The sequence below is a fragment of the Chroicocephalus ridibundus genome, chromosome 15 (assembly GCF_963924245.1).
Source record: "Chroicocephalus ridibundus chromosome 15, bChrRid1.1, whole genome shotgun sequence".
NCBI lineage: Eukaryota > Metazoa > Chordata > Aves > Charadriiformes > Laridae > Chroicocephalus > Chroicocephalus ridibundus.
Genome location: NC_086298.1, coordinates 6464289 through 6491023, shown reverse-complemented (window position 1 = coordinate 6491023; position 26735 = coordinate 6464289). Strand labels below are relative to the sequence as shown.

General features: G+C 45.6%; 2 protein-coding genes across 11 annotated transcripts in view; one reads left to right on the top strand and one right to left on the bottom strand.

Annotated features, from left to right (window-relative positions):
• Positions 1–4972: 4972 nt before the first annotated feature.
• DYNC2I2 (dynein 2 intermediate chain 2) lies at positions 4973–13250 on the top strand. Of its 2 annotated transcripts, none has more exons than XM_063352984.1 (9): positions 4973–5158; positions 6144–6395; positions 7155–7264; positions 9020–9177; positions 9708–9817; positions 10578–10745; positions 11185–11417; positions 12225–12382; positions 12971–13250. In XM_063352984.1, exons 1-9 carry the CDS (start codon positions 5081–5083, stop codon positions 13207–13209), a joined length of 1506 nt encoding a protein of 501 aa, XP_063209054.1. In that variant the 5' UTR covers positions 4973–5080; the 3' UTR covers positions 13210–13250. The 2 variants fall into 2 exon arrangements, with proteins under 2 accessions (XP_063209054.1, XP_063209053.1); XM_063352983.1 differs by having other exon boundaries at positions 6141–6395.
• A 132-nt stretch (positions 13251–13382) lies between these two features.
• The window catches only part of SPTAN1 (spectrin alpha, non-erythrocytic 1), a 52450-nt gene continuing 39097 nt past the window's right edge, over positions 13383–26735 (bottom strand). For 4 of the 9 annotated variants that reach the window (XM_063352975.1, XM_063352973.1, XM_063352974.1 and 1 more), the window contains 20 exons: positions 26331–26468; positions 25865–25969; positions 25434–25642; positions 24493–24613; positions 24213–24334; positions 23528–23660; positions 22978–23076; positions 22515–22674; positions 22210–22286; positions 21836–22045; positions 21272–21568; positions 20677–20789; positions 19760–19777; positions 17905–17967; positions 16590–16644; positions 15904–16100; positions 15536–15589; positions 14903–15049; positions 14427–14574; positions 13383–13709 (listed from right to left, as the gene is read on the bottom strand). In XM_063352975.1, the coding sequence (XP_063209045.1) occupies positions 13584–13709; positions 14427–14574; positions 14903–15049; positions 15536–15589; positions 15904–16100; positions 16590–16644; positions 17905–17967; positions 19760–19777; positions 20677–20789; positions 21272–21568; positions 21836–22045; positions 22210–22286; positions 22515–22674; positions 22978–23076; positions 23528–23660; positions 24213–24334; positions 24493–24613; positions 25434–25642; positions 25865–25969; positions 26331–26468 (2592 nt within the window). In that variant the 3' untranslated portion in view covers positions 13383–13583. The remainder of the gene's footprint in view (positions 13710–14426; positions 14575–14902; positions 15050–15535; positions 15590–15903; positions 16101–16589; positions 16645–17904; positions 17968–19759; positions 19778–20676; positions 20790–21271; positions 21569–21835; positions 22046–22209; positions 22287–22514; positions 22675–22977; positions 23077–23527; positions 23661–24212; positions 24335–24492; positions 24614–25433; positions 25643–25864; positions 25970–26330; positions 26469–26735) is intronic. The other 5 variants (XM_063352977.1, XM_063352979.1, XM_063352981.1 and 2 more) reach the window with 2 other exon arrangements.

Sequence of the window (26735 nt, the reverse complement as noted above, 5' to 3'; positions counted from 1 at the left end):
ACAGAACAGGTAACTAATTTTTAGTCATGCGCTGTTACTGAATATGGGATTAATTTCAAGGATCTCAGCGTTTTATTCCATGTTATCTGCACTCCAAAGGGCCAGCTACCTTTTAAGAGTGGCGTGCCAGATTGTACTTTTATTTCTGAGATTAGCTGGTGGGCATGCTGGTATCAACTCAGCAGGAACTGGGGGCTGCTGAGTCTAAACGGAGAGAGACACTGCCAGTTACCTTGCTGACAGCATCAAGCCTCTGTCCAAGGCAGAGGCTCCCAGCTGCCACCAAGTTCGGAGCACTGTGACAGCCAGGAATCGGGATCCTGAGCCCATCACAGATGCCTTTTACGATAGTCCATGGCTCTTGGCCCTGTGCCAGCTCTTGCTTGCCATTCAGAACCCGCCAGCACCGTGTCTTTGCGCCCCTGCGGTGGCAGCTTGCAGACACCTACAACAAAGCAAGCTTTCCCCATGCTCCTTCCCATTCTAGTTACAACGGACTAAAATCTTTGTCTTATTATCAATGTAGGAATGAATACGCGATAAGCAGTACCTGTACAGTGCAGGAGCTCATACCCGTAATATTTAAGGACTTCATTCTCTTCAGTAACTCTTCATTCTACGAAGCATAATAGATCTATGATTTTAATGGAGATGGATTATTTGTATAACACGTCACGTCTCTATGTGTAACAGAACTTCAGAAATGAGGCAACATGTTTTCTGCCTGAATTGAAAGTATGGTTTTCAAAGCAAAAAGGACAGAGCATTTGCAGGGACATTTGGGAGGGGAGACAGGGAAAAGGAGGTCAGAAATTAGAGAAAATGCGTGAGCCCTTTACGAATGGCACTGGAGGTGTCCTTTTAAGTAATGTTGCAGATGTAGGGGCCTTTCCAATAATTTTCCTTTTGGGTAGCATCTCGATTATTTTTCTCTAGGGATGTTTCCATTTAACCTAAAACTCTGAGCCTCAGTGAGACCAACTTCCAGATCAGTAGAGCCAAGAACATCACTCTAAAGCAAATGACACTTAAGACCTAGTTCAAAGCTAAACAGTATAGGAGTAACTGATCGGGTATTGTCTGTACCCAAGTAACAAGCACAAAATGTCAGCATAAAGCCACTTCAAACTCTGTGTTACATTCTCAGGTTAATTCAAAGGCAATGCATTTAAGTACCCAGGCCTCATCCAAACCTGATTTGTCATGCTAGGCAAGAGAGCAGCGCACAGGTTTGAACTGAACAATCAGGGAAACAGAATTTGGTCTTGCCTGGTTATACTCGTTGGGGAGACAAGTAGGTTCTGGTTGATACAAACCCCTTTTATTATTTGAAGAGTTTTGTTGTTTGGCTATGGGTTTGTTTGTTTGTTTTTAATAAATGAGACTATGTAGCAAGTTCTGTTCCTCTGAACAGAACCATCAGTCAGTAATAGGCAATGCCTTTGCTCCCCTCTTGCTGCCAATCTAAGCTCCAAGAGCTCTTTCCCATGGTCAGACACTGCGTTTTTGTTTGAACCATGTATGTCGTTTTCTTCATCCTTATTTCCATCTGTTTGGGGTAGAGGGAATGAGGAGGCGTAAAAGAGGAAGGCTCAGTTACGTCTCTCTATTTTTGGGTAGAGACTGCTGTTTCGGTTCTCTGGAGCGTCAGCAGAACTCAATTGTTTCATTTATCACAAATAGAGGGCAGCTACTGCACCCACTAGTGGGTGAATTTTTACTGAGATTCAGCTTAGAGCATTTGTTTTGCTCCAGGTCACAGAAATCATACCCCCAGTGTGCACACTTCTTGTTATATCTCATTCTTTTTTTCTTGATGATTTCCCCATCAGTGCTTTGTCTCACACTGCTCTCTCTTTACCTCAGTATTCTCTTGTTCTTGTTTTCTGATGCTGATTTGCTCTACTATGTGAAAGTGAAAACTTATTAACACTTTGTCCCATAAAGCACAAGAAAGAAAAAGCACAGATCGGCACTGTGATAATAGTTACTTTAGAGAGACTTAGTAGCCACAGGCTACTAACAACTCTCCCCCAATTATCTCTGATTTTACCTTATTTCTATGCAGTGTTACTATGTCAAACCAAAAATATCTATGTATCTGATACTGCCATGCCAGAAAGAAAAAGCAAGATATGATTTATTGAAATACTGTTGATATATTGAAACCTCAGCAAATCAGAGCTATTGGAATAAAGAAGGATTAAACTACAATTTTTTAGAAGAGTCATCTTCTGTAGCTGTTTGTTCCTTTCTTATCCTCAGGGAAGAAGTCCAGACATGCACCACGTTACAGGGAACATGTACTACATTTGCAGTAACTTCGCATATTACTTGCTGAAAAACATGTTGATTTATTTTTGGTCTGTTTCACATATTCAAATTCCAGTTTTGTTATCTTACTTCGCCATCTCATAAACCACAAACTTTTCTCCATAAATTCCCTCTGACAAGTTATTTAAAATTTTTAAATTGCAGTTTGCACTTTGCTTTTTTTTATGATGCAGACTGTATATAAATTCACACTTGCAATATTTACTCTACTTCCAAACAGTAATATTCCTTGTCAGTTCTAATCATACCAATTAAAGATAATTTAGTGATGACTTAAGGTCATCTATTTATAGATGATAAATATTAAACATTAAGAATGTATTAAAAACACTCTGCTATTGGGTTCAAATATTTAGTAACAGTTATTCAACATAAAGTAAATTGAGATAAAAAAATCCCCCTACTTCCTGCATTTAACTATTTGCAGTAGAAGCACTCATACAATGCTCAGGTTGCTGAATTTGAATAGAATATATTTGTTTCCCTTATTAAGGGACAGATTATCATGTCACTGTTTTGCATCTTCAAGCGGGACAATCTGCTGATCTGTTAGAAAAATAAGCATTTCTCAGTAAATGCTGTACTAGGATTTTACCGATAATAGCAGCAGAGCGCTGTTTCATGATATATCAGCCGAGTTCTCGAATGAATGCACTGAGGCAGAACACCAAATACTCCCTCCAGAGAAGGGACTGTAATCCTGCTGGGACAGAACCAGTACATTGTTTCCAATACTCTTATGTCTTTTAAAGCTGCTTTGTAAATGGATGTTTAAAACGAAGGTGGAAACCAAACTAGATGAGAAATAAAGTCGCCTGAAACCCATGGCTACAGACACCTGGTTGAAAAAATCTAAAGAAGAGTTCTACAGCTGTGGCTTTTGAGATGTTTCACTTGTGTTAAAAATGGTAGAAAAGGACAGCAGGGTATACTTTGTCATTAAGTATTGTAATTCACATCCTGACATTTGACCTGATAAAAAATAAGCCATACCATAAAAAAGGACATAAAAAAATACCCTTCTTGGTCAAGCCAGTGGTCCATCTAGTCCATTACTCACTGTCAGTGGACAGAAAAGAGGTGCCAGGGGTCTGTCTACAAGCAAGTGGACTATGAAAGGGGTCAGACACACACCCTGTCACTAAAAAGCAGTCTCTTGCCACTGTTAGAGCTTCCACAGCTACCAGCTACCTCCCACTGCAGGAGATGCCAAACTTGAACTCTGGAAATTCAAATTAACTCCTGTGCTAACCAGACTAGAGCACCATCAGTCCAACCCAAGAATGCATTTACGTTCTTAGCTGTACTATAGAGTATCACGAAGGTCCGCACAAACCAGGGGAAGAACCACAGCAGATACACAGTGCAGGATTTGAAATCCAGAGGCTTCAGCTCCATCGGGACTTGTTTTCCCTGCTTGTGAAGGGGGTGCCACTGAACCTCTTTCGGCTCCAGTTTCGCTATGTGTGACATGGCTGTAACAGTTCCTTATCGCGAGTTCTAGGGAATCTTATTTCACTACTATTTGTGAAGTCCTTTAAATCCCTTAGAAGAACCGCTGCACCCGGCTCCGACATAAACGGATTCGCATGTGCTGAAGCGGCGCTATGGCCATTCTCACAGCGCCTACTCTGTGTGCTCTAATTTTGATTTTTACATGCAGCCCAAACTCCTTCCCAGCAGCAGCAAGAATAACTCCGCTGAAGTTCATGCATCTGTGCCTGCTGATGCCAGCGCCAAATTTAGCTTGTGCGTTCATCATGAAGTTATTCCAATGGAGTTACAATTAGAAAAAAAACCTGTAAGTAATTGCTTGTAACAGATATGACTGTGCTTAAGGAAGCTGCAACGCCAGTAAATGCAGCACAACCGTCACCCAGCTGCAGCCACACCGACAGTATGTTGTGCTGGTTCCCTGCCCGGCTCCCGCAGCCCAGCTCGGGGAGAGGTTAAACAGTCATTCAGCCACAGCACAAACCACCACCATTCCCTCATCAACACAAACGAACATAAAACGCACAGAAGTCAAAATGCACGCCAGGCTTTTTTTTTTTTTTTTTTTGAAGTTGACTCCCCTACCCCATTTCCTCAACAAGCGCATGCCGCACATGCTAACCAAAGCCCCGTGTTTAAAATTACGTTTCTAGCACTGCAAATAATTCCTGCTCCGAGGGCAGAGGGCTGGGGAGCAGAGCCCAGGCCCGTTTCCCGGCTGCGCCGAGGCAGCGGCTCCGCAGCAGCCGCGGGGGCCGCAGCTGGCACCGCTCGACGCTGCGGGAGTTTTGGGCCGCCAGTCGCCAAATACCGCATTTCTGCTCAAACATCGTTTTTCTCACAATGCGGCCCACCCTTCTCCTCCCCTCCGCGCCCGCCGCCGCCCGTCCCATCTCCCCACCCCCCTCGACGCCATCTTAACTCCTGGCAGCCCCCGCGCCCTCCCACCTCTGCTGCCCCTCGTGCCTCCGGCGGCGCGGCGGGATCAGCCGGCGCCCCGCGGGGGAACGGCTGGGGCGGCCCGGCGAGGGCTTTTCCTTCCCCTGCGGCCGCCCCCCGCCGGGGCCTGCCCACACCCCTCTCCTACACAGACCCCCGAAGCCCTTCTCCAATATGGCACCTGCCCGGCTCCCTTTACCGCCCGCAGGCCGGCGGCTCCGTCGCTCGGGGTGGCGTCATCCCGCGGCGCCTCGCCCGTTTCCATGGGAACCGGCGGTGGGAGCCCGTCGGGCCGCGACCCCCGCTCGCCGCCATGTTCGCGGACCGGACGGCGGCCGGCGCCGCGGTGGAGTCGCTGTGGAGGAGCGCCCGGAGTGCGCGCTGCGAGGCGGTGAGAGACCGTGAGGGACCCCTGCGGGCTCCGGGGCGGCCGTGGCCGCGCCCCGCGCTCTTATACCGCCGGAGGGGCCGGGCCGGGGGCGGCTGTCGGAGGCGGCCCGCACCTTCCCTCCCCCTGGTCCTGCTGAAGGGGCGGCCGCGCCCCGGCGCGTCCCCTCCGTGCCCGGTGAACCCCTCGCAGGTCCCGCTGCTCCGGCGCGGCCTGGACGGAGACCTTCCCCGCAGGGAGGTCGCATCCCTGCCGGTGCCCGGGGCAGAGCCGGCGGCAGGCAGGCCTGAGGTCCCGGTGTCTGTCTGCTGGCTCTGCAGCGTCTGACTAATTTAGGCCCTTGATACAAATCGGCAAAGAAACACACGTGCAGCTGCCACAAAACTAGTAGTTTGAGAGCTGGTAATATTGTGCTTGTCACCGTGTTTGGTGATTGCGATTTCCTCTGGGGGGTCTCTGCCTTTTTGCTTTCTCTTGTCCAGCCCATCCCATGCTGTAGAGCACCTGGCCTGAATTTGGCTGGCATTCAGGCATCTCTGCCTCCTGTCAGATCGTGTGAAGGTCACAAATACACCAGCGACACCCCGACAGTTACAGACACACCCTGCTTTTAACCATGAACCAGAGGTGTGCAAATGTGCTGGAATATCTGTATAAAGTACCCAAAAGGGGAAGATGCTTTCTTGAGCATAGGAGGTTCCACCTAAACACAAGGAGGAACTTCTTTGCTGTGGGGGTGGCAGAGCCCTGGCACAGGCTGCCCAGAGAGGTGGTGGAGTCTCCGTCTCTGGAGACATTCCAAACCCGCCTGGACGCGTTCCTGTGCCACCTGCTCTGGGTGACCCTGCTCTGGCCGGGGGTTGGAGGAGATGATCTCCAGAGGTCCCTTCCAACCCTATGATTCTATGCTTTGAATGTTTTGTGCAATACTTTTTTTTTTTTTTTTCCCTGTTTGGATTATGGGCTGTCTGTCTTTTTTTACTAGAAGAGCTGCCAGACCGGGAAAATTTCAACAGCAGAAGCTGCAGTACAATCTCATAGTAGCCGAGATGCCGGTGTGCAGACGGATCAAAGTAAAGATGCTGTCCAAGACTTCCAGCAAGAAGTCCAAGTGGACTACGCTAGCCTTCTGTCATTCCTTCAGAGAGTGGAGGATGCTGTTATCAAAGAGCTAAATAAGAACTGGGAAAGCCGTGCCTTTGATGGCTTTGAAGTGAACTGGACAGATCAGAATGAAACAGTAAGTTGACAGAATTCAGATCCTTGTCATTACCCAAGCAGACCTGGTTGCAGCTGCTCTAACTCGTTAGTTCTATCTCTTACTGCTGTGATGGTTCTTGCCAGATTCTAGTAATTAGAAATTACTGGTTGTTTTTTCCTCTGGCTTCCTCCCTTGTTGGTAGCCTGGCCTTGCTTGGTAAAACTGTTCTTCCTGCTAGTGACTGTGTTGCAGCAGCTTTGTGAGAAGGAAGCCTGCAGTTGGCGTCGGCTTATTTTCAGCTTCCAGTAGCCCCTTTCAAGCATCCTAGCCTAGCAGTTATCTAGGAACAGTTGAAGTCAGTGATGTGGCAGCTCTTCCTACTTAGATTGTATTTGTTTAGTGTACAGCGCTCAAGAGTGGGAGCAATTTGTATCAGTCAGTACGTGTCGGTACAGTCATTTTCCAACCATTGCTTGTGACGCTTAGTGAGTGCTAGACTTCTACTGAGGGCTGCTGTAAATCCTTAGGGCACAGCCTTCCCGAGCTGTCACGCAGCCCCTGAAGTGTGCAGTCTGTGAGAGGTAATTATGAGGTGACAGTTGGTTTGTTAGGGTCATGTGTTGTGGGTTTTTTTTTTCCCGGTAGGAATTCAACAACATTTTACGTGTATCTACGTGCTACTTGGAGAGAGGGGAAGCCAATGCTGTAACCATAGGATCGTACGCAGGGGCATGCACAGATTTCGTTTCTCTGTGTTTGGAGGCTATTGCTTCAGTGCTTGAATTTGATCTCTTCCAGGTGTTGTGTTTGCATACGTTGTCATACCCAGAGGCTCAGGATCAAAACCTACAGGTTACCAGTGTCTCGTGGAATGCAACCGGATCCGTTGTTGCATGTTCGTATGGCCGGTGAGTATCTGAACAGACTGAGAGCACAATGGAGGTTGATGTGACATCTCAGGCTGACCTGAGTTTTACATGTGTTTGTTATCTCTCTAGTAATAAACTAGATATTTATATACACCTTATGCAAGTTAACTAATTCATATTCAAAGAAAGGAAATCTTAGGGCAATCTTAAGTTATGGCTTTTATTTCTTCTACCTTCCCTCCCACCCCGAAAATGGATGTATATGCTCTTACTGATTTGTTTCTAGATAGATTCTATTTGGACAGAAAATGTAAAGAGCAGATGCGCTTGCAAATGTATGTGGGTGAGGTTTGGAAGTACGTACTTATCTTCATTGGAGATCGTGTTGTTTTAATGTGGTCTCTCTTAGCACCCCGGATGAACCTGGCACCCATTCACGCGTGCGCCTGATGCCATGGACATGCACTGACAAACACTTAAGAATTTCTAAATTGAGGGTTGAACAAAGCTTTAATCCAGTGACTATCTGTGGCAGCCTCTCCTTTCTGTGCCCTACTGCTGCCCTTATTCCTTTTCCTTTCACTACCATTTCTGTAGATTAGGAGCCCCAGCAAAAAGGAGATCCGTGAGTTGAATGCATAGGGCAAAGCAAAACAGGGCAAACCTGTATGTTACTTGCCCCTTCTGCTCTCCCAGTCTACCGCTCTTCTCGGATTAGAATGTGGTTTCTGTGTCTGTGATTACTCTCGGTAGAATTCCCTTCCATGAACTTACACAGTCTCTGTGAATCTGGGTAAACTTTTAGCATCTACAACATCCTTTAATAAGGAGCTTCACAGATCAACTACACGTTGGATGAAAAATTGCTCCCTTTATTTGATAATATCTCTTCCAATAAAAGAACTAAGAGCATCAAATAAAGTCAGTAGAAGTCAGGTTCAAAACAATTGCTTCCTGTCCTGGCCACTGACTGTTCTGTAGATCTCTGTCCTCCAAATCGTCTTCTTGTAGCAAGACAGGACGTCCCATTCGTCAGTGTGGTGCTAGTGACAGAATCCGTGTAACGTTTTGGTAAACGTGCGATGAGTGAAACAGACAGAAGTAACAGAGGGAGTAGGGTGGTAGGTGTCTTTTAGCGTCCCAGACTAATAACTCATGAGCCACTTGTGGCAAACAAGTATGATGGGCATAGGACTGGATTGAAATCTCTGGAGCTGGAGCGCGTGGCCTGATTTGTGCAGGCTCCTCAACACCATTTGGTGGTTGTGGAGAATGTTCTCTGTTCCTATGGAGGCACCTGGACTTCAAATCATGCTGCTTATCTCAGGCCAAGTAAGACTCAGTAAGTCTTTCCAGGTCCTGTCAGTCCTCCAGGTAATATTTCCTCACTGTGAATTCTCAGACCCTGGATCTTTGAGTGCTCGTTTAGAGGAAACATGGTTTGCAACTCAGCCAGTTTGCAAATCAGCAGCAACTTGGACTCTTTAGATTTTTCATTCCCAAATACTCATAGCAACTTTCTGTATGCGCCCTTTAAAATGTTCCCATTATTTGAGTGGTTAGTAGGTCTTGGAACAGGGACTCATATCCAAGATTTACTTGCAACCTCTTTGTTCGGTAAGGACACTGACATGCGCTGTACCTATACTAGCCTGCGGAGAAGTTTCGTCACCTCGGTTTTCCTTCAAGCCCCAAAGCAGTATGTTTAAATGATGAGTGGGGCACACCAGAGCCCCGCTGGATAGGGATTCTCTGCGCAACAGACAAGGCAAGACGTAGCTTTCTCCTCTTCAGGTTGGATGGTGGGGACTGGAGCACAGAAAAATCCTACGTCTGTACCTGGAATCTGCACAGAAGGGGATTGAATCCGCAGCGCCCTGACCTAGTGGTGGATGTTCCCAGTTCTGTCATGTGCCTGGCTTTCCACCCCTCCCAGCCTTCACTGATAGCTGGTAGGTTGCTCTTAATTTGGATCCTATCTGAAACGTACCCTTATTTCCTTCAGCTGGGATCATTTTTTTCTCTCTCTCAGCTCAGCCTAAGATTTCTTGCAGAAGTGATGGTGCTGCAGCTCCTCACACTGAGGAGCTAATGCTCACAACATTCACAAGTGTACCCTTGCTTCCGAACTGGGACTTGCTGCTCTTTCAGTGGCATTTTCTCAGAGAGCAATGATAGAAGGAAATGCAGCCCTGGGTGTAAGTAGGAAGAAAGTACATATTTTGGCAGAGCTGTATTCTCTTACACCAGAGCTGACTGTGCCCTGTATGTAGCTGCCAGTCCTCTGAGGCTGGGGGGGGGCTGTGAATTTGTCACCGTTTCTGCTGAGGACTGCTTGTCCCGGAACTCTGGTCATACTCGGTGACAATAAGAAAAGTTACCCCCAGTTCTGCTGTAGTAGCAGCTCCGGCTGCCCCTTGCATTACTGGTGTTTATGCGCCGTTAGCCCTTAGCTGGTTTAGTGGTTTCTTCGTCCTTTCAGGTGGCCTGTTCAGTGGGGAGCTGGTGGTGTGGGATACCAGCAGAACAGAAGACCCCGTGACCTGGAGGACGGGGATGACAGATGACACTCACACCGATCCAGTCTATCAGGTAACGGAGAACATCTACAGCAGACACGGCTGGGGGAGGCGAGAGTTGTCATTGCTGTATTTCATCCCTTCGGTTCTTATTCACCTTACTGGTGCTTTACCAGAAGCTCTTAGACAAGTTGCTACATTTCAGCAGTTATGTTCTCTTTTGGTTGGCTATTTTTGCCCAGCTCTAGCTATTGAACAGGCATTTGCTGAACTGGACGCAGACCCTGTAAAAAATAACTTCTGGCTGTTCAGGATAAATGAAGAGTAGACCCGTTCCCAGGTTGTTACTGTTTATTGATGCGGGTGCAGCCAACAATACCTGTAGTGGTTTAAAAATGTGAGCAGCAAAGCGTCACTGATCCTTAGTTGGCAGCTTAAAGCTACAGGAGGGGGCACAACCTGTCATGCAGTCTGGCGTCCTACTGGTTTTTGACCTTCTGGGGTCTTCTGACGCTGGGCAATCTGTGTATTTTCTCAGCTAAATGTCAGGAAAATGCTGCTGTTTGTAGCTGGGCGAAAGCATTACAAATACCACGTCTCAAAGGTGCTGGCAAGTGAACCATGGAAACTGCAATACAGAACTCATCCCTGAATTCTCTCCTGGCATCTGTGTGCCAGTTCCCAGCAGGAGCTGGTTTGGTACCACGATCACTGGTTGCTGCCTGGCTCTGCTCCCGTGTTGTCTTGGCGGGTCAGGGGACTGCAGGCTGCGGAGCACAGGCTTGGCCGTTGAGACAGTCCCCTTCGTCACGACCTTGTGGCGTTTGTGACAGGTTACCTGGTTACCTGCCGCTAAGCACAGAAACCACAACCGGCTGTTGAGTGTGTCGACGGATGGAAAGATCCTGGTGTGGCGGGAGGAGCGAGATGGTCGGCTGGCCTTGGCCGAAGGATTCGCCGTGGTGGCTCAGCAGGTCCCCCGCAGCGCTCAGCTGAAGAAGGTGAGTTCAGCGGTTCAAACAGGACTGATTTGACAAAAACAGTCTTAACTCTGGAGCCCGTGTGGCAGAGCTCGACCTTCAGAAGTGAAGGAGAAGCCCCATTTGAACAGAGGCACTAACCCCCGATTCCCATCTCCTTTCCCATACTGAAATCGCTCCTCAGAAGGCTGGCAACAGCTGAGGTTTTGCCATGCTCTGAGGAGAAGTTGCTGGGATGGAGACGAGAACCTGCTTATGATAATACTAACTCACGTGAGTCCCCGTGTAGGAGGATGCTGCAGAGGTTAAAGGCTGAGCAGTGCTACAGACATCGTAGCTGGTGCAAGTCGTGCAGTGACCAGCTCGTTGGGTCCCTGTCAGGCTGGTTCCTGCTGCTCCAACTGCGTGTGTTTCACTGGAGCCGCGGCTCTCACAGCAGCTTTGTCTCTTTTTCTCCCAGTTCACCTGGGGAGAGGCAGCCGTGGGTGTGACCTCGCTCTCTTTTTCACACTTCGATCCTCGCGTGTTCGTTGTTGGTGTGGAAGGCGGCTATTCCCTCAAGTGCTCCACGGCAGCAGAGACACTGGCTCTCCATCGGACAGGCAGTTCTGTTCCCCTCAGGGCACCGGCGGAGCTTGCCTTCTCCCCGCAGGGTGGGCCCATCTACTCCGTGAGCTGCTCGCCCTTCCACAGGCAAGTGCTGTGAGTTAACACCGGTGCTGCACGTCAGACATAATCACTGCCTGACTCTAAACATGCGTTTTTCAAATAGTTTCAGAAAAAAAGAAAAAGGGTCACTGGCATTGGGAGCTTGATCAAGGAACTTCCCATCGTAGGAGAAACAACATCCGCTGGCTTGGTGAAGCTGCCCACTGGAGTGTGCTGCACGTGGGCACAGTATGAGTAACGCAAAATGGCACCTGCCCCCAGGCCAGCACACAACATCAGCACCTTCCTTTGATCATCCCAGGCGTTAATATTAAAGATCAACTTAAAGACAAGGGGAAGAGCTGAAAAATTCATTTACTTATTAGTGCTTAAGTGATCTGGCCATCACAAATCTTACCAGTTGCTGCCTCAATTTAAACGAGAAGCTCAGACCGCTGCCTGCATTTACCCACCACTCGTGGAGGAGGTCCCAAGCCGTGTTTCTATGAAACGTGCTGATGGCCCAGGTCTGCATGTAATTTGCATGAGACAAACACAGCTCTAACAATGCCCGTCTCTAGATCAGCCGTTCTCAGGCATCCCTGGCCCACAACCCCCACCAATACTCAGTGGACAACACGAGCCCTCATTAAATTAATTACGGGCAGTGACAAAGCTGTGTCTCTACAGACACATCCCAGGGTACGGCTTGGAGATCGCTGCCTTAGGAAATACATTCAGACCTTTGCAAAGCAGTAATATTGTCCAAGGTCATGCTCCGTGAGTGATTTTTGTTCTATGTCTTTAGCAATAAAGCCAAAAAAGTTGTTTCTTGCTTCCTCCCTCCCCCAGGAACCTCTTTCTGAGCTGTGGGACTGATGGACAAGTTCACTTGCACTCCATGCTGCAGACACAACCCCTCCTTTCTCTTCAGTTATCAAAGAAATACCTCTTCTGTGTCCGCTGGTCTCCGGTTCGACCACTGGTCTTCGCAGCTGCATCTGGGGAAGGTAAGTAACAGCAGGCGCCTATTCTTAGACATAAAATTAAGATCATGCTGTGTATTAATTAGTACAAGTCAATTGTATTGATTAGCACTTCCCACAAGCGGAGAGAGCAGCGACCATTGGTTGTACTGTGCAGTTAGTGTAACAGAGTCACTTCTAACTAGCAAGACGACTTCAGTCATGGTTATTTTTCACTTTTGATGATAACTTCTGTTGCCGCAGCCATTCGCAGGGATATAACACGGCAAGACTACCGTGGCTCAAAGTTATTTCCAGCTTCCTTGGGTTTGACACTTACTTCTCGAGCTAACGGTTCAAAACAAAAACTTTTTCCTTAGAAAACTGCCCAAACATTTTTTGAGTTAAGGAATGGAGATTTCACAGAATTTGGTGAGCTGGTTTCAGGTCTCTGACAGCAGAATAAATCCGCGCTGCCTTGCAGTGATGCCAGCTGTCTGTCACAGCCTGGACACCATCAGAGGGAAGGGAAACAGGTTAAAAAGAACAACTTCCAGACTAAGGAGACACTAACCAGCTGTTAAACACAAAGTCCCTTGCTATAAAGCTGCAATAAGTGTTTCTGTTTTACAGGAGATGTGCACCTGTTTGACTTTGAGAAGAGCTCGCAGAAGCCTGCCCTTTCCATAAAGCAGGCGGCGGGTGAACACCCCGTGTACTGTGTAGAATTTAACACCAAGCAAACTCGGCTCTTGGCAGCAGGGGATGCTGCCGGCGCAGTCAGAGTCTGGCAGCTGAGTTCTGACTTCACTGAGCAGGGACCCAGGGAAATGAATCATCTGGAGCAGCTGGCAAGCGAGATCCCAGACTAAGGCAGCAACACAACCAGCTGCGTGAAGCTCGTTACCACCTACGCTGACCCCAGGAAAAGTTGCCCGCTCACCTCTTTCCACGGTATTGGCCTGTAAAACTCACATAACTATGACAGCCGGAGTTTCATCCACGTAACAGTTACATTTGCGTTTAGCCATTACACACAAGATGATGTGGTTCGACCAGTAACTTTTATTGAAGCACACTGCAATATGTTTGTTTTCCCCTAAGAGGTTTAAGCTAAGCACTTTAAGGTTACATCATAAAGTAACATCGATTATTGTAGAGCACAAAGAGAGAGAGAGACACATGCAGAGCTACAGTCAGCAAACGTGAGCATGTTCTTTGCATCTTTTGGTACTAGTGTTTCAGATCAGTTCACAAAGAGTGAACGTGTAAATTCTATGTAGTCGTAGGCAGAAGGAAGTTCTCTGCCCTTGCCGTCCATGTAGGGCTTCATGTGAGAAATGCAGTAATCGGCTTGTTCCCGGGTCAGGTTCTGAAAGACAAGGAGACAAGGAGGTGGAGGCTGCGGATGGGGCACTCACAAGCAGCGCTCCCATCCCCAGGGGCACAGCTCGGGGCAGAAGCCAGAGCAGCAGGACCAGGCCCGGCATGGAAATGCTCTGGCTGTTCACAGTATTTGGTTAAGGGTTGGAAGGCCTGACCTGAGTCTTCCCACCAGAGAAGGCAGAACAGGTAACTGATATGAGGAAGCCGTGCAACCTCTTTATTTCTCTGCCAGCTGGTGGGATTCAGACAGGAAAAACTTGCTGTGTTGGCAGGGCCGTGAGAGGGAGGAGATGTTCATACTGTCTAAGCGTAGGCTTAAGTTTCTCCTTTGAACCGCTGTCTGGAGAAACATCTCCCTCTAGTCTCCCAAGTGATTAAAGGAAAGCATGAGTTTCTGAGGACAGACACAGTGAAGGCACCCCCTTCCCAGGCCTTTGAGTAGCTCATTTTACTCAACCCAAGTAGTTCTTTGGCAATTAAAGCTTTTCCCCTTCCCCTGTAGAGCCAAGAAAGCAGCTGGATAAGGCTGTTGCCATCATTCGTGTTTGCTGCAGAGGATACCTCGCCTCTGCAGGTTCAGAACTGACTCAACTACAGTGACACGAACCTCCAAACATCTAGTGCTGGTCCTCGTTAACAGTTTAAGTCTAGAAACAAAAAGCCTCCGTCTGTTTTTCCCTGGTGGGCCATAACCAGTACTCACTTGGTAGAGCTCCTCCTTGGTCACGTAGGGCTTCCCCTCTGAGCTGAGGGCGCGGAAAGCGCTCTCGATCTCCTCGCTGGATTTCACATTCTCTGTTTCCCTGCTGATCATAAACGCCATGTACTCCTGCAGCGAGACGTGTCCATCCCTGCCGGTGAAACACAGCGTGTGAACTCCGCTGTCCATTAACGCCTGATCACAGCACTTCCAAACTTTAACTTTTCTGAGGAGTGACAGTCTTAACACCGGAGACTGTCAGCACCAGATCATTTTCTAAAGTGAATTTCTTCTTCACGAGTGTCAGTCTTACCGTCATAAAGACTCTTTTACATGAACTGTTGTGAAAACAACCATAGCCTCTCCACAATAGAAGGAAGCACAGCTCTCAGAGTGTGTGGGAGACCTTCCAGCCAGCTCCCCAAAGAATACTGGTACAATATTTTGCCATATAAAAGTAAAAGGTCCAACCCACTTACCTATTGGGATCTACAGTGTCAAGAATAGACTCAAACTCTGGGTCTGGCTCTCCTTCCTCAACCATGGGCAGGTCATAGCCGAGAGAGCGCAAGCAAGACTTAAACTCCTGGTGATTAAGTCGTCCAGATTTGTCCTTGTCAAAGTGCCTAAAAACATAAAAACAACCCCCGTATTTTTAAGTGTCAGTTGTTGAGTATCCGATCGCAAGTTACACAGCGGTCTGAAAACCAGAAGAGATTATAACCAGCCCACTACTGTGAGCTTGACTCAGTAAACAGTTCCTATCTAACATGAAACCTAAGGACAAGTTCTTCACTTTGGTTGAAAAGCATTTCAAAAAATGGCTATATTCCCAGCTGGAATTCATTGTCATTCCCAGTTCCTACACCATTGTGCCTGTGAGTGAGCATGCCCAGGAGAGGCTCTGGCGTGGCTGTGGCTGCACCCAGCCAGCAGCGGGTGTCCCTGCAGGCTCCTGCCATCTGGCAGGGATCAGAGCAGCTCAGCACAAAACTGGGCAGAAAACAAAGGAGCTACAAACGGATCGGTCAGAGAATCCTGTGAACAGGAGCCATCCACGTGCCAGACATATCTCAGGAGCATTCCTCTGGCACACGCTCCCTGCCACTCACTTGAACATCATGCTGAACTCCTTCAGGGCCTCCTCGGTGACTCCAGTTGTGTTTCTGAAAAGGAAGACGCAAAGCTCGTGAACAGTTCCTGACCTGCAGAACTCTGCTAGAGTCCACCTGCCCCAAGCCAGCATCTGCCACGGCTCAACAGAATCAATCAATTCCTCTAAAATCTCGCCATTGCTAGTGGCCAACAGGAACTATTTCCAAAACTGGTAACTTTATCCCTCTGAAGAGAGCCAGGAGGTGGTGGGGATTTACAACCACACTATGCCCATTCGTCACAGCACAGGAGAGACTCATTAGCCCAGGCAGATGCGTCTCCCATCTTTTATCCCCCTTTACACTGCAGGAAGAGCAGGCAATACCGAGCTTGGATCTGCTGTTCCAGGTTGTGCTGCATTCTCATCCCCAGCTGGTCAAGCTGGTCCCACTGCTGTGCCAGCCCCACGGTGCTGTGTTCTGTGTATTTGTTGTCCAAGATAAGTGCCTCTTCCATGGCTGCCCCAAGGTCCTCAATCTTCTTCAGCTGGCTCCTCATAGCTCGGATCTCCTGGTGCTTACGCTGTTAGGAGGGAGGGAAGAGGGAAAAATCAAGGAGTGCAGACAAACCCTTAGAAAGTTGGAACACAGGCTGGCAGGGGAGGAAGGGTTAAACTCTTCTTTTTCTGCTGGGATTTGTAAAATAGTATTCAAAACAATGTTTCTCTTCATGCACACTACTGGAAACCAACAGGGCTTTCCAACCAGTTCTTTTGACAAAAAACCTTTCTTATTACGAAATGTGCTGAAAACACTGTATCCTCTCTGCCTGACCCCGCTCATTTAGAAAAAAAGAACAAAAAGGAAAACTACATCAGATTGTAGTTTAATGGCTTGTGATAAAAGTAGACATCAGATATGTAAACTATAATCCCAAAGGTCTCTTTAGTACTCAAAATGGGTAAAATCAATTAAGATTTTTCCATATAATTACAGGCATTTCCACTCCCACCCTGTGTTCCCAAGTCATCAGTTGGGAAAGGTGTTTCAGCAACAGGTGAGAGTCGCTTACTTTAGTAGCTTCCAGCTGCGATTCCAGTGTTCCCGATTCTTCCACCATGCAAGACCTAAACACAGAATCACAGTGAGACCATGCACGTATCCCATAAAAAAATGGCAGGTGGGGCTTGAAATTAACAGTCCTTCCTTGAAAGTAAAAATCCTGACAGCAGTATTATTCTCCTGTAGATATTTAAAGACTGTTTTTTATGTTTTGTTTATTCTGACTCATCCTATTTCAGACTGACACGTGTACATCTTGTTTGATTCTTATTTCTTTATATAGTTAATTTCTAGCCCCATTTGAAAGGCAACATGGTCAGCAGCCACACTTCATGCCAGATCCAAAGCGCCCGCTTTACTGGACCTCATGAAATTAGAAACATAGTGCAGTCCCACCCCACTGTGCCCAGCACACACACGCACACACGAACTACAGGTGATTCACTGGAGATGGGCGCTATTTGCCAGGAAGGTACAGAGGTGTGTTACGTGGGGATAAAATGGGGGAAAAAGACCTTGAAAACTACTGGTTTGGTTTAAAAGTAGTCTTCATATGGCATAATCTCTGCAGAAAGACCTCTCCTGCGCAGCAGTGGCTGGTGGACAGTTGTCTTTCCCATCCCACCTCGCCCAACCTGCGCCCAGAGAAACTGAGGCACGGCCACTCCTCTCAGTCCAGTTTCCACACTGGGCTTCTAGGCACACTGCAGCCCCCACACCACCACTGCAGCAATCGTCTCCAAGACCTACTGCATATGGACTAGCTGTGGGAAGTCTCTGGATGCTGCTTTTCCACCCGAAGATCCTAAGCAACCCTTAAGCAGCAGTGTTTAAGAACCTCCGTCCTTCCAACACGTATGGGGAGGCTTCGCTGCGCAGACGCAGCGAGTCTGGGCGCTGTGCAGGTGGGCTGTCCTCATCTTTCACTCGGTGGTATTTAAGTTCCTAAAACTTAAGTTGCTGGTATTTAAGTCACTAAAACTGTGTTTTCATCCCCACTGAAATCTATCCTACACACGTTTGGGCTTCTCGAGAAGGGGATTTCAAGCGCTGAATCACTCTGTAGCAATGAAAACGCACCAAACGTCTGGGTGTTTCTCGCCACAGGGTTAAGGCTCAGGTTCAACGCACATCTAAAGAGATGAAGCGCACGCCCAGAACCCTGCGCAGGAAGCTGGGAACCAACCGTGGCAAGAAAGAGTCAACAGGGAAACAAACCTCCAAGCATCTCTAAGCCGTGAAAGTTAGTTGGAAGGAAAGCGAGCCTTGGAATTAAAGAGTGCATTTGAAAACCAAAGTGAGGTAAGAAAATAAGAGGAAAAAACCTTCCAGATAGATCATCCCCAACTTCATACTGATAGACACGAATGACACGACGATATGCTATGCTAGTCAAAGAAAAGAAACCAAGTAAATTCCAAAAGGGAGAAAAAGAACAGAGGAAAGAACACACCCAAACGCGGCCACTACAGTGGAGCCACACTCCAAGCCAGCACCACCTTGCAGCAAATGCACACAAGTACTTAATGAAAGAAAATTATTCAAATGCTGGTTGCACATACGCAAAAATAATCCGCTATTATTTTCATGTAAGTCACAAAAAAGCAAGTCTCACTAAGAGATGAATTGAAGTCTTGCAGTTAACTCATCTACAGATTCTTTAAAGGCATTCTTCTTCCTAAACTCCAAATTCTTCTTCCTCCCCTCCCCACAGAAAACCTCCTCCAGGCAGCGCTGGGCACACACAAGCAGCTCCGCCACACCAAAAAGCAAGGCGTAGGCATGGCAGCTCTTATCTTGAAGCTTCCCTGAAGCTCTGCCTGCCCTCTTGCCAAGGCAGGCCAAGCACTGCCAATGCCTGAGCTAAATCTGTGTTTTTAATCTATTCATGCGGAATTAAGGACAAACTCTGCCTGGCATATCAGCAGCCTTCTGGTAATTTGTTCAACAAAAGAGCTTGGCATGGTGATCTCGAACTCTGACCCTACGTCTTTTAGTAAATGGCTCCTTTCTGTTCACTCGTTCTGGGATACCAGAACTAATCTACAACACTACTTTACAAAGGAGCAGAGAATTCAGCATCCGTTCCAGGAAAATCTGCTCGGTTCCATTAAACTGTATAACAAAAATGGGGCAAATTATTTTTATCTGGCAGAAACAGCAGAACACAAGACACGGTGATCATTACAGAGCAAATAAGATGCAGTTATCTGCAAAGATTCCACCCTTTTATTATGAAAAGCCTTTTTTCGCTCTTTGTGAGAAAGACTTGGCCTCCTCTCCCGCACTTTACACAGGGCTGACACACAGCCCTCTGCACCAGCACCATACACTATTTGTTAGCATTTTACATTATGCCTTATTACAAAGCTCCCATTGTGCCGCAGACTTTTAATGCTGAAGAAATTTAAATGGACAGACACACTCTGAGAGGGTTTGGGTAGTCTGGAGACATTTAAAGATCTTATTATTTCTTGACAAATGACCAGCCGGCATCCTCATCAGGAACTATTCCGTGCACACAAAGTGGACTTAGAACAGCAGGTGTTAAGCCGCCTGCAAACTCAGGCAGGTCTGTGGGTTCCTGTTGGCAGGTTTTGTTTTCTGCTACCAAGAATATAAACTTCGTGGGGTATGGTCACAAAGCAGATTAAAAAAACGGGCATTTCATCTTTGCATACTACAGAGTTTTAAGACACATAATTTCAGGAAAGCCTCTTCATAGGACTCTTCCCTCCTCCTCACCAAAAACGGTCAATGCTTTGGAGCTTTGAGAACAGTTACAATGGAAAAGTTTATTTCACTAAGGAAGTCTCTGAATGCTGGAAAACTAGGAACACCAGCTCTTTTCCAAAGGCAGACTATTCTATGTTCTTACATATCAGATTAAGAGCCTTTTCTTGTGCAAGACAGCAAGAACAAAAGTTAGGACTTCTGTGGTATGCTAGTGGCTACCCATTAATAATTTCTTCTGCGTTTAAGTAGGAAATTATTATGTTTCTACTGGTTTATACTGCAAAATTTTGTTTCCTGTGTCCGTGCCTCTCAGCCAGAGATTGCTCTTTTCAAATAAAAGGGGTTGCAGCGCAGCTTTCAGAAGCAATATAACGACAGAAGAAAACACACAGACAGAGCAGAACACGTCACCAAATGTTTAAAGATATAAAATTCAATACTAACCCATCTAGCAGGTAAGTCCTGTAGAATGTGAAGATCCAAACATCAGGCAGCAGGACAGAGACAAGACAGTAAGAGAGGGACAGAGATTTGGGTGGGAAGCAAACATCAAAAAGTTAAAAATCATATTTATATTTCATTATTTCATGAAGACACACACAGAACTATCTGTAAACACACAGAGACAGAGAATCACAGGATTACATGAAAAAAGAACTCACCTCCTCTGAACCACAACCAGCGTGCGTCAGCACTGGCTAACAGCGCTGACTGAGCACCGTCACCTCTGTTGTCTAGAAACATGCTCTTCAGCTCACTGCAATTCACGACCTTGAGATTTTTTTATTTCTAACGCAGTTGTTAAATCTCTTGCTGTTTTGTATTGTATCTCGAAACAATCTCAAGCTGTAAAAACTCCCTCTCCCTAGGCAAGGATATTTTTAGACAGCACCATGGGTAAGTGATTAGAAAGTAGTGTTAAGCTTTTTTCACAGCTTCTCTGTCTATTGGAATTCTAGTGAGATTTCTAATATACTATTCCATACAAAAGGAGCATTAACAGAACCGCCGCTGGCATCTCGCAGTCTGCTTCGAGCTATTTGTTCCCCACCCCCCAGCTGTACTGCAGACTAGTTCAGGAGTAACTGGAGAAGAGCGAAGTCCTGGATAACGGGAATTACTGCAGGAAAATTAATTCAGAAGCAGAAACATTTTTAAAGTCTGGTGTTTCAGGGCTCTCCTCTTCCCTGTGGCTAACAGGGCCTCCCTCAAATCCCAACTGCAGGAAATGAACAAGTCCTGAATAGCTGTTTTTCAGCAGGAGACATTTACAACTCAGACAGACCAAAGAGATGGAGGATGGATACAAATATTAGCTGAGGAATTCTCCAAGGGCAGCTCCTGGGAAGACAAAACTATACCTGGTCTCCTGAATCCACTGATGGAAAGCATTAGCATGCTGAGCAAATTCCTGGCGCAGTTTGTCATTTTCTTCCTGCCTTCGCTGTTCCTTCTGCAGCTCCAGTTCACGTTCCTGAGAAATGAACAAAAACAATTTCAAACCAAGAAATAATGTGATTGACCTCATCCTGTAGTAAAACCCAAAAACTAAGGGCTGCATACCAGCACAGGTCTGATGCTCAAAGCAAGACTGACGGCTCAAAAGTGTGTCCTGGATATCTAGACAAAATCATCTAAGATGACAACACAGAACACTCCTACTGGAGTTTTGAGAACTGGAATTGAACCAGCAGTGACTTTACTGCTGTCCTTTACATGGACATTAAACATTTTATAGTTAGGAAGTGAGGGACAAGGGCTTTGTCTTTTGAAAGACCACAAATGGAAGACAAGTTTAAAGCTAATGGAATTTTTTCTTTGCTCCCAAATTTTGAGATATTTCAATCTGTAATATAGTGACAAACTCTTGTACTGATTGTCTTGGAGGACAAGTTCCAGGGAAGACTCCAAATTTATGTAAACTATGAAGAGAGTCTCTCTTTCTCTCTGACTTGCCTTGATAATTTTCTGCAGATTCCTCCAGGTTTCTTCAAGAGCCTCCATAGTAAACCACGTATATGGGTTGGAGGCTACACGGAAGCTCTTGATCTGGCGATCAAGCTCTGCCAGCTGGTTGAAGTCAGCTTGGGCAGAGCTAAGTGAAGAACGGAAAGCATCATGAGCTTCTCGCAGGGCTTTGATTTCTTCCAGCGAGTTACAGCGCACAGGATCTGTCAGGTCCTCTTCAGCGTTCTCAAACCAACTGTTGAAGGCAGACGCCTTCTTAGCAAAAGTCAGGAACAGATCCTCAACCTTGACAAGAGAAAACAATCCAGTTGTTCAGTTCAGTTATGCAGTAACGCAAATAATTCTATATGAGTTGATCTGGAATTAACTTGCATCAGCGAAGGTTTGCCTTTAATACTTATTTCTTGCAAACATTTCGAATTCTTATGACAAGTCTCCAGGATGTCCATAATCATTAGCTGCAACTGAAAAAGCTGCAGAAGTTGCAAGCACTGTATGTTTTTTTCCAAGAGAACAATTAGATTTTTGTAGCCCCGTGGTTTGTCCACTTACCTTTCTGAAATGCTCCTGAGCCTCCAAGAGTTTCTTTTTCCTGGCAGCAGAATTAGCAAGTAGCTGATTCCAGCGTTTCATCAAGGACGCGTGCCGAGCCTCAATGGCCTTTGACTGGATATGTTTGGCTGCCAGCAGCTGGTCTTTCAGCGCAGTGATGTTTGCAATTCCCTCCTGCTGGAAAGCCTGAAGTCCAGCATCAAAAGTTTCCTGAAGCATTAAAAGAACAACAAAATATTTTATATTGTATTTTTATTTAACCATTCCAATATCCTGCGTATATTTCAAACATAAATACTAGATTCTTCTGCATTCCAGAAGAGTTCACCTGTTCTCTCCACCACTTATGGAGAGGAAGCAGCATTAGCACTAACCTGTTTGGTGAGTAGCGTTTGCACAGAAGAGAGGTCACGTCCATAATCATCTGTCTTTAGACTGTTTTCCTTCTCACCTATAAAATGAAACAAATTCAGTAAAAACGTCAACCTCTATCTCAAACGTTCCCTCTATTCCAAATCAGCTTACCCCAAAAGCATAAATCAGTTATAGCACTGCTAATTACTTTGGGTTTAGGTCAGCTCGTTACAACAGCAAGCTAGAAGCTATTTGAGATCTTTCAAAATGAAGGAGAATTTCAGTTTCTTTGCGCCAGGGTACTGTGTCCCAATATAGAACGTACCTATCCATGACTCCACTACATCTGCTTTCCAGTTGAACTGGAGGAAGGCAGAGTTCTCATCCAATTTGGCTTTCCTCTGAGCTGCTGCTTTCTCCAGATCTGATACCTTGCCTCTGAGGCCCTTCATCTTGGCAGTAATGTTCTCCACGTGGTGATTGTTCTACATTACAGGAGAAAAAAAAAAATTCACACCACGTGATATTAAGCTCTTCCAAGGCATCTCATACTTGGTGACAGAGCAAGGACTTCAACTGAAGGATTTTGTTCTCAATGTACAACCACTGTCCAAGCAATAGCTCCGAAAGCAGTTAACACCAGCAGCTTATTCAGCTGCAAAAAATGAGTAAGGGCTCTTTTTAGAGAGATGACAAGTCAGTCCTCAAAGAAGAGTAAGTCTACTTTGACATGAAAATGTCCTCGGTAGCCTTTGAAGGTTTATTTTTCTTTACCAGTTTATGCTCACCTTTTTAATGAGATCCTCTCCGTTAGTACAAACATCGTTCACTCTGTCTTTGTGGACAGTAAAATCAGTCTCAAATGCTTCGTGCTTTTTCAGCAAGCCCTGCAAATACGAGACACAGTCACTTTTAAAAATAATTTCTCAGCACTTATTAAAATAAAAAAAATGAAAATAATTTATTGTTATAAATCAGCCAGAAGAAACTTTTTCTGACAAGAACTATTAATCTTAGCTGGTTGGCACAACTTGCTGGTTTTCTGTGGAAAAAAGGAGACCGATATTGACTTCCAATATAATTCAGCCATTCGGTTTAACCAGGACTGTCCATCAAAGGTCAAGAGATGCAAAGCTACACCAAATTGTGTCATTTCTACAGGAAATAATACACTTGGGATGCTTTTATAAAATGAATTCTTGTTTTTTATGATGTAGGCCTTCAACAGGAACCAACAATAACCTCTAAATTGCAAAGACAGTTAAAGAAATGGTTTGTTATGCTCTAACCAACAATAACGCAAGAAGAGCAACGAAGAGCTGACAACTTTCTCCATACCTGGATAGCAGCAAGGGTGTCCCCATAATCCTCACTGGCTACCAATGTCATTTTCTCATTGATCCAGGCTTCTTCTTCCTCAACATTTGCTACAAACTGCTGGTACTCCAGAGACTCCTCTAGACGCTGACCCCTGTGCATGGGAAGAGAAAGGTAAAATTAGCCCCATTGTTGGCCTATGGCTTTAAGATATAAAAACAAATTACAGCAGCAGAAAACCTAAGAATGTACAGAGACTGAACCCTAAAGACACGATCATTGACGCTTCACTCCTCCAGCCACAGACTGCGGTATCTCCAGCTCTAGAAATTCACTAGGCCACAAAGCCTGCAGCCACTGAAGGACTAAAATGCATCATTTTCACCCAACAGCTTCTGTTCAGAAAACCATCCTGGTAGCGGATTAAGGACAGTTAATTTCAAGTCTATGGTTTCCAACTGGTGTGAGAAAAGGCTAAACACAGCACACCTCAAAAAAAGACTCATGTTTCTACTGAGGACCATTATCACTAAAACTCTTTTCAATAGTCTCCTAGAGCCTGTCATCAGTGACATGTGCTATTACATCACATTACTGACTAACGGACCCATACCCTAAAAGCCTGAAACTCAATAAATCTGGTCATTACAAGTCCATGCAATGTTTTTAATTAATATTGGATTTTCAAAAAATACATCTCACACACCTAGCAGCTGCCAGCTGTTTCAACTCTTTCCAGTGATCCACAAACTGAGCCAGTCTCTGCTGGATCTCCTCCTTTCCAATCGTGTTATCATCCGAAAGCTTCTTACCCATGTCTAGCACACCCTGCAAAGCAGAGAAACACAAAGTTAGTGGAACATCACTTGCTCGCTTCTTATGCGCTCTATTTGGATTCCAACAAAACCTTTTACTGGCTTTCATATTTGCCACGAACAAGCAAGATGTTACTTACAGAGAAATCTGCCAAGAAGAGAGGTGTTTACCTGGATAGCAGGTTCGTGGGCAGCTAATTCTGCTTCTAAGCGCTTGTGTTTTTTCCTAAGGTTCTGCACACCGGTTAGGTCTCTGCCATAGTCCTCTGAGCTAACCAACAGTTTCTTCTCTCTACGTTCAAGAGAGAAGAAAGATAAAATTTGAAAATTACTTCTATAGGGCAAACCTGACAAAAGAAAAAAGACTGCAGATAAGGAAATGCTTCACAGAGCACAAAAATCTTGTATGTAAAAAATTGTGTACATGAGTTATCAGCAAACAGCAGCTGCCTTCTGGCAGCATGTTCAGGGGTAACGTGTGGGGGAAAGGAAGACGGCAGCAGAGGGCCTATCATTTCACTCTGAAGGACAGAGTTTCTCTGTACTGTTTGCTTTCTATGAAGATAGATGCCTTTTGTAAAGCTTACCTGCTTTTGTCCTTTTTTTTTCTATTTATTTATTTTACAAGCTGACCAAAAAGCACTCTAATTTGAATGATTTCTATCAGGCTCACTTCTTTTCCTCCTCCCAAGATACTAAGACCAACATGGAAAGAGTGTTTGATTAATTACTACAACTGGCTAAAACACAAAAAGTACTTCAAACTGAAAAAGTAAGGTTTGAATTTTTGCTAGGAGCTTTCCCAAAAAGACTAGAGTCAAATTTCAGTTATCTGGTCCGGGTCTAACCAGCATTGCTTTTTCTAGTACAGACCTTTCCTTCTTGGGGTTTGACCAAAGGCAACTGTAGATAAGAAGCCACACCCAAACTAGTGCTAAAGCCACTTTGAGTACAGTTTTCCTTGAATGGGGGGCAAAGGTGATTTCTTGTAGACACACAGACTCATGGAAAAGGCAAGTTATAAAACCACACTACAGACTATGAATGCTGTTAGCAAGCTGTCAGTAAGCACATGCCCCCATGCCAGAACCTTGAACTTCCAAAATACACACTTGATCCAGGACTCCTCATCATCCATATCGCGGAAAAACTGATGCAAACGGTGGGACTCGTTCAGCTTCGCACGGCGGGCAGCTGCCATACTCTTAATCCTCTGGAAGCGCCCATTAATGGTCTCACGTTTGTCTTTTACTTGGGATGTATCAAAAGCACTGCTGGTCATCAAACTGTCAGCCTGACTGTTCAGGTCCTTCAGACGATCCTGGAAACATGGGTGAGAAAGTGTGTGAATTGCTTGCATCTCATTTCTGTGTTTGCTACGTCAGTATAAAAATCACAATCTGACTGCTTGTGCAGAGTCACAGTTTTTTATTAAGGAATCATGTTTCAACAGGTATATGACTGCAGCACGTATTGAAGTGGTATCTGTAGGATTTGCTGATTACTATGATTTATCTTCCAAAACTAAAAGAGAAAGCAATACCTCATGAGCAGATATATCAGCTTCCAGTAACTGGTGTTTCTTCAGAAGGTTGTTAACTGATGCCAAGTCCTTCCCATAGTCTTCAGATGCCAACAAAGCCTCCACCTGGGGGTGGGGAAGGAAAAAGGGGATAGAGAACGAGTTGTATTCTCACAACAATGATAACGTCTTTAGAACTGTGCAAATTAATTCTCTCCTCAGTTTTCTACAGCGTGGATAAACCTTTGCATCATCACCTGTTCAATTCCTAACGTATTATATGCAAATATGCTTCTTCTCACGTTATTGTTTATAAATAATAACATAAGAACAGCCACAAGATTTTTAGTTGTAAAAAAGATTTTTTCAAAATAAATCTAGACTTGCTCAAAGGCGGACTGTGCTCCACAAAAATCTAACATCAGCAAAGGGAATAAAAAAATTAGATAAACAAGTCTTACAAGTAAATAATCCCAATCTCCATTACCTCTGAAAGCCAGAAATCAAAGTCCTTAATTCCAGTATTGAAATTCTGTTGCTTATTAGCTTCTTTCAGTTTCTGACTCTTCTCTGCTGATTTCTGTACCAGGAATTGCCATTGATCAGCCAGGGCAGCTAGGCGTGCCTGTTATAAAATGGAAAAGATAAATGCTACAAATGAAACACATAAGTTCTGATAAATGCAAAACCAGAATAAGGTAGAAGTTTGGCTGCCGATTCCAGGTACGCAAATTACACAGTCACTATTTCATGCTGTCTGGCCATAATTCAGTTCAACTTTTACATCCTGATCACAGGATCAGAAAACTTCTCACCCTTGAGAATGAAGCAGAATGAGTACCCTGATTTCTACTGCATAGTTGAAATAGAAGAGCTTCTACAAAACAAGATT

Bases quoted from the DNA above. Each gene is read 5' to 3' on its own strand.
- DYNC2I2 (XM_063352983.1), top strand. From the start codon at position 5,081: ATGTTCGCGGACCGGACGGCGGCCGGCGCCGCGGTGGAGTCGCTGTGG. The intron at 6,396-7,154 runs GTAAGTTGACAG...GATCTCTTCCAG, and splicing joins GGACAGATCAGAATGAAACA to GTGTTGTGTTTGCATACGTT. The intron at 9,818-10,577 runs GTAACGGAGAAC...CGTTTGTGACAG, and splicing joins ACACCGATCCAGTCTATCAG to GTTACCTGGTTACCTGCCGC.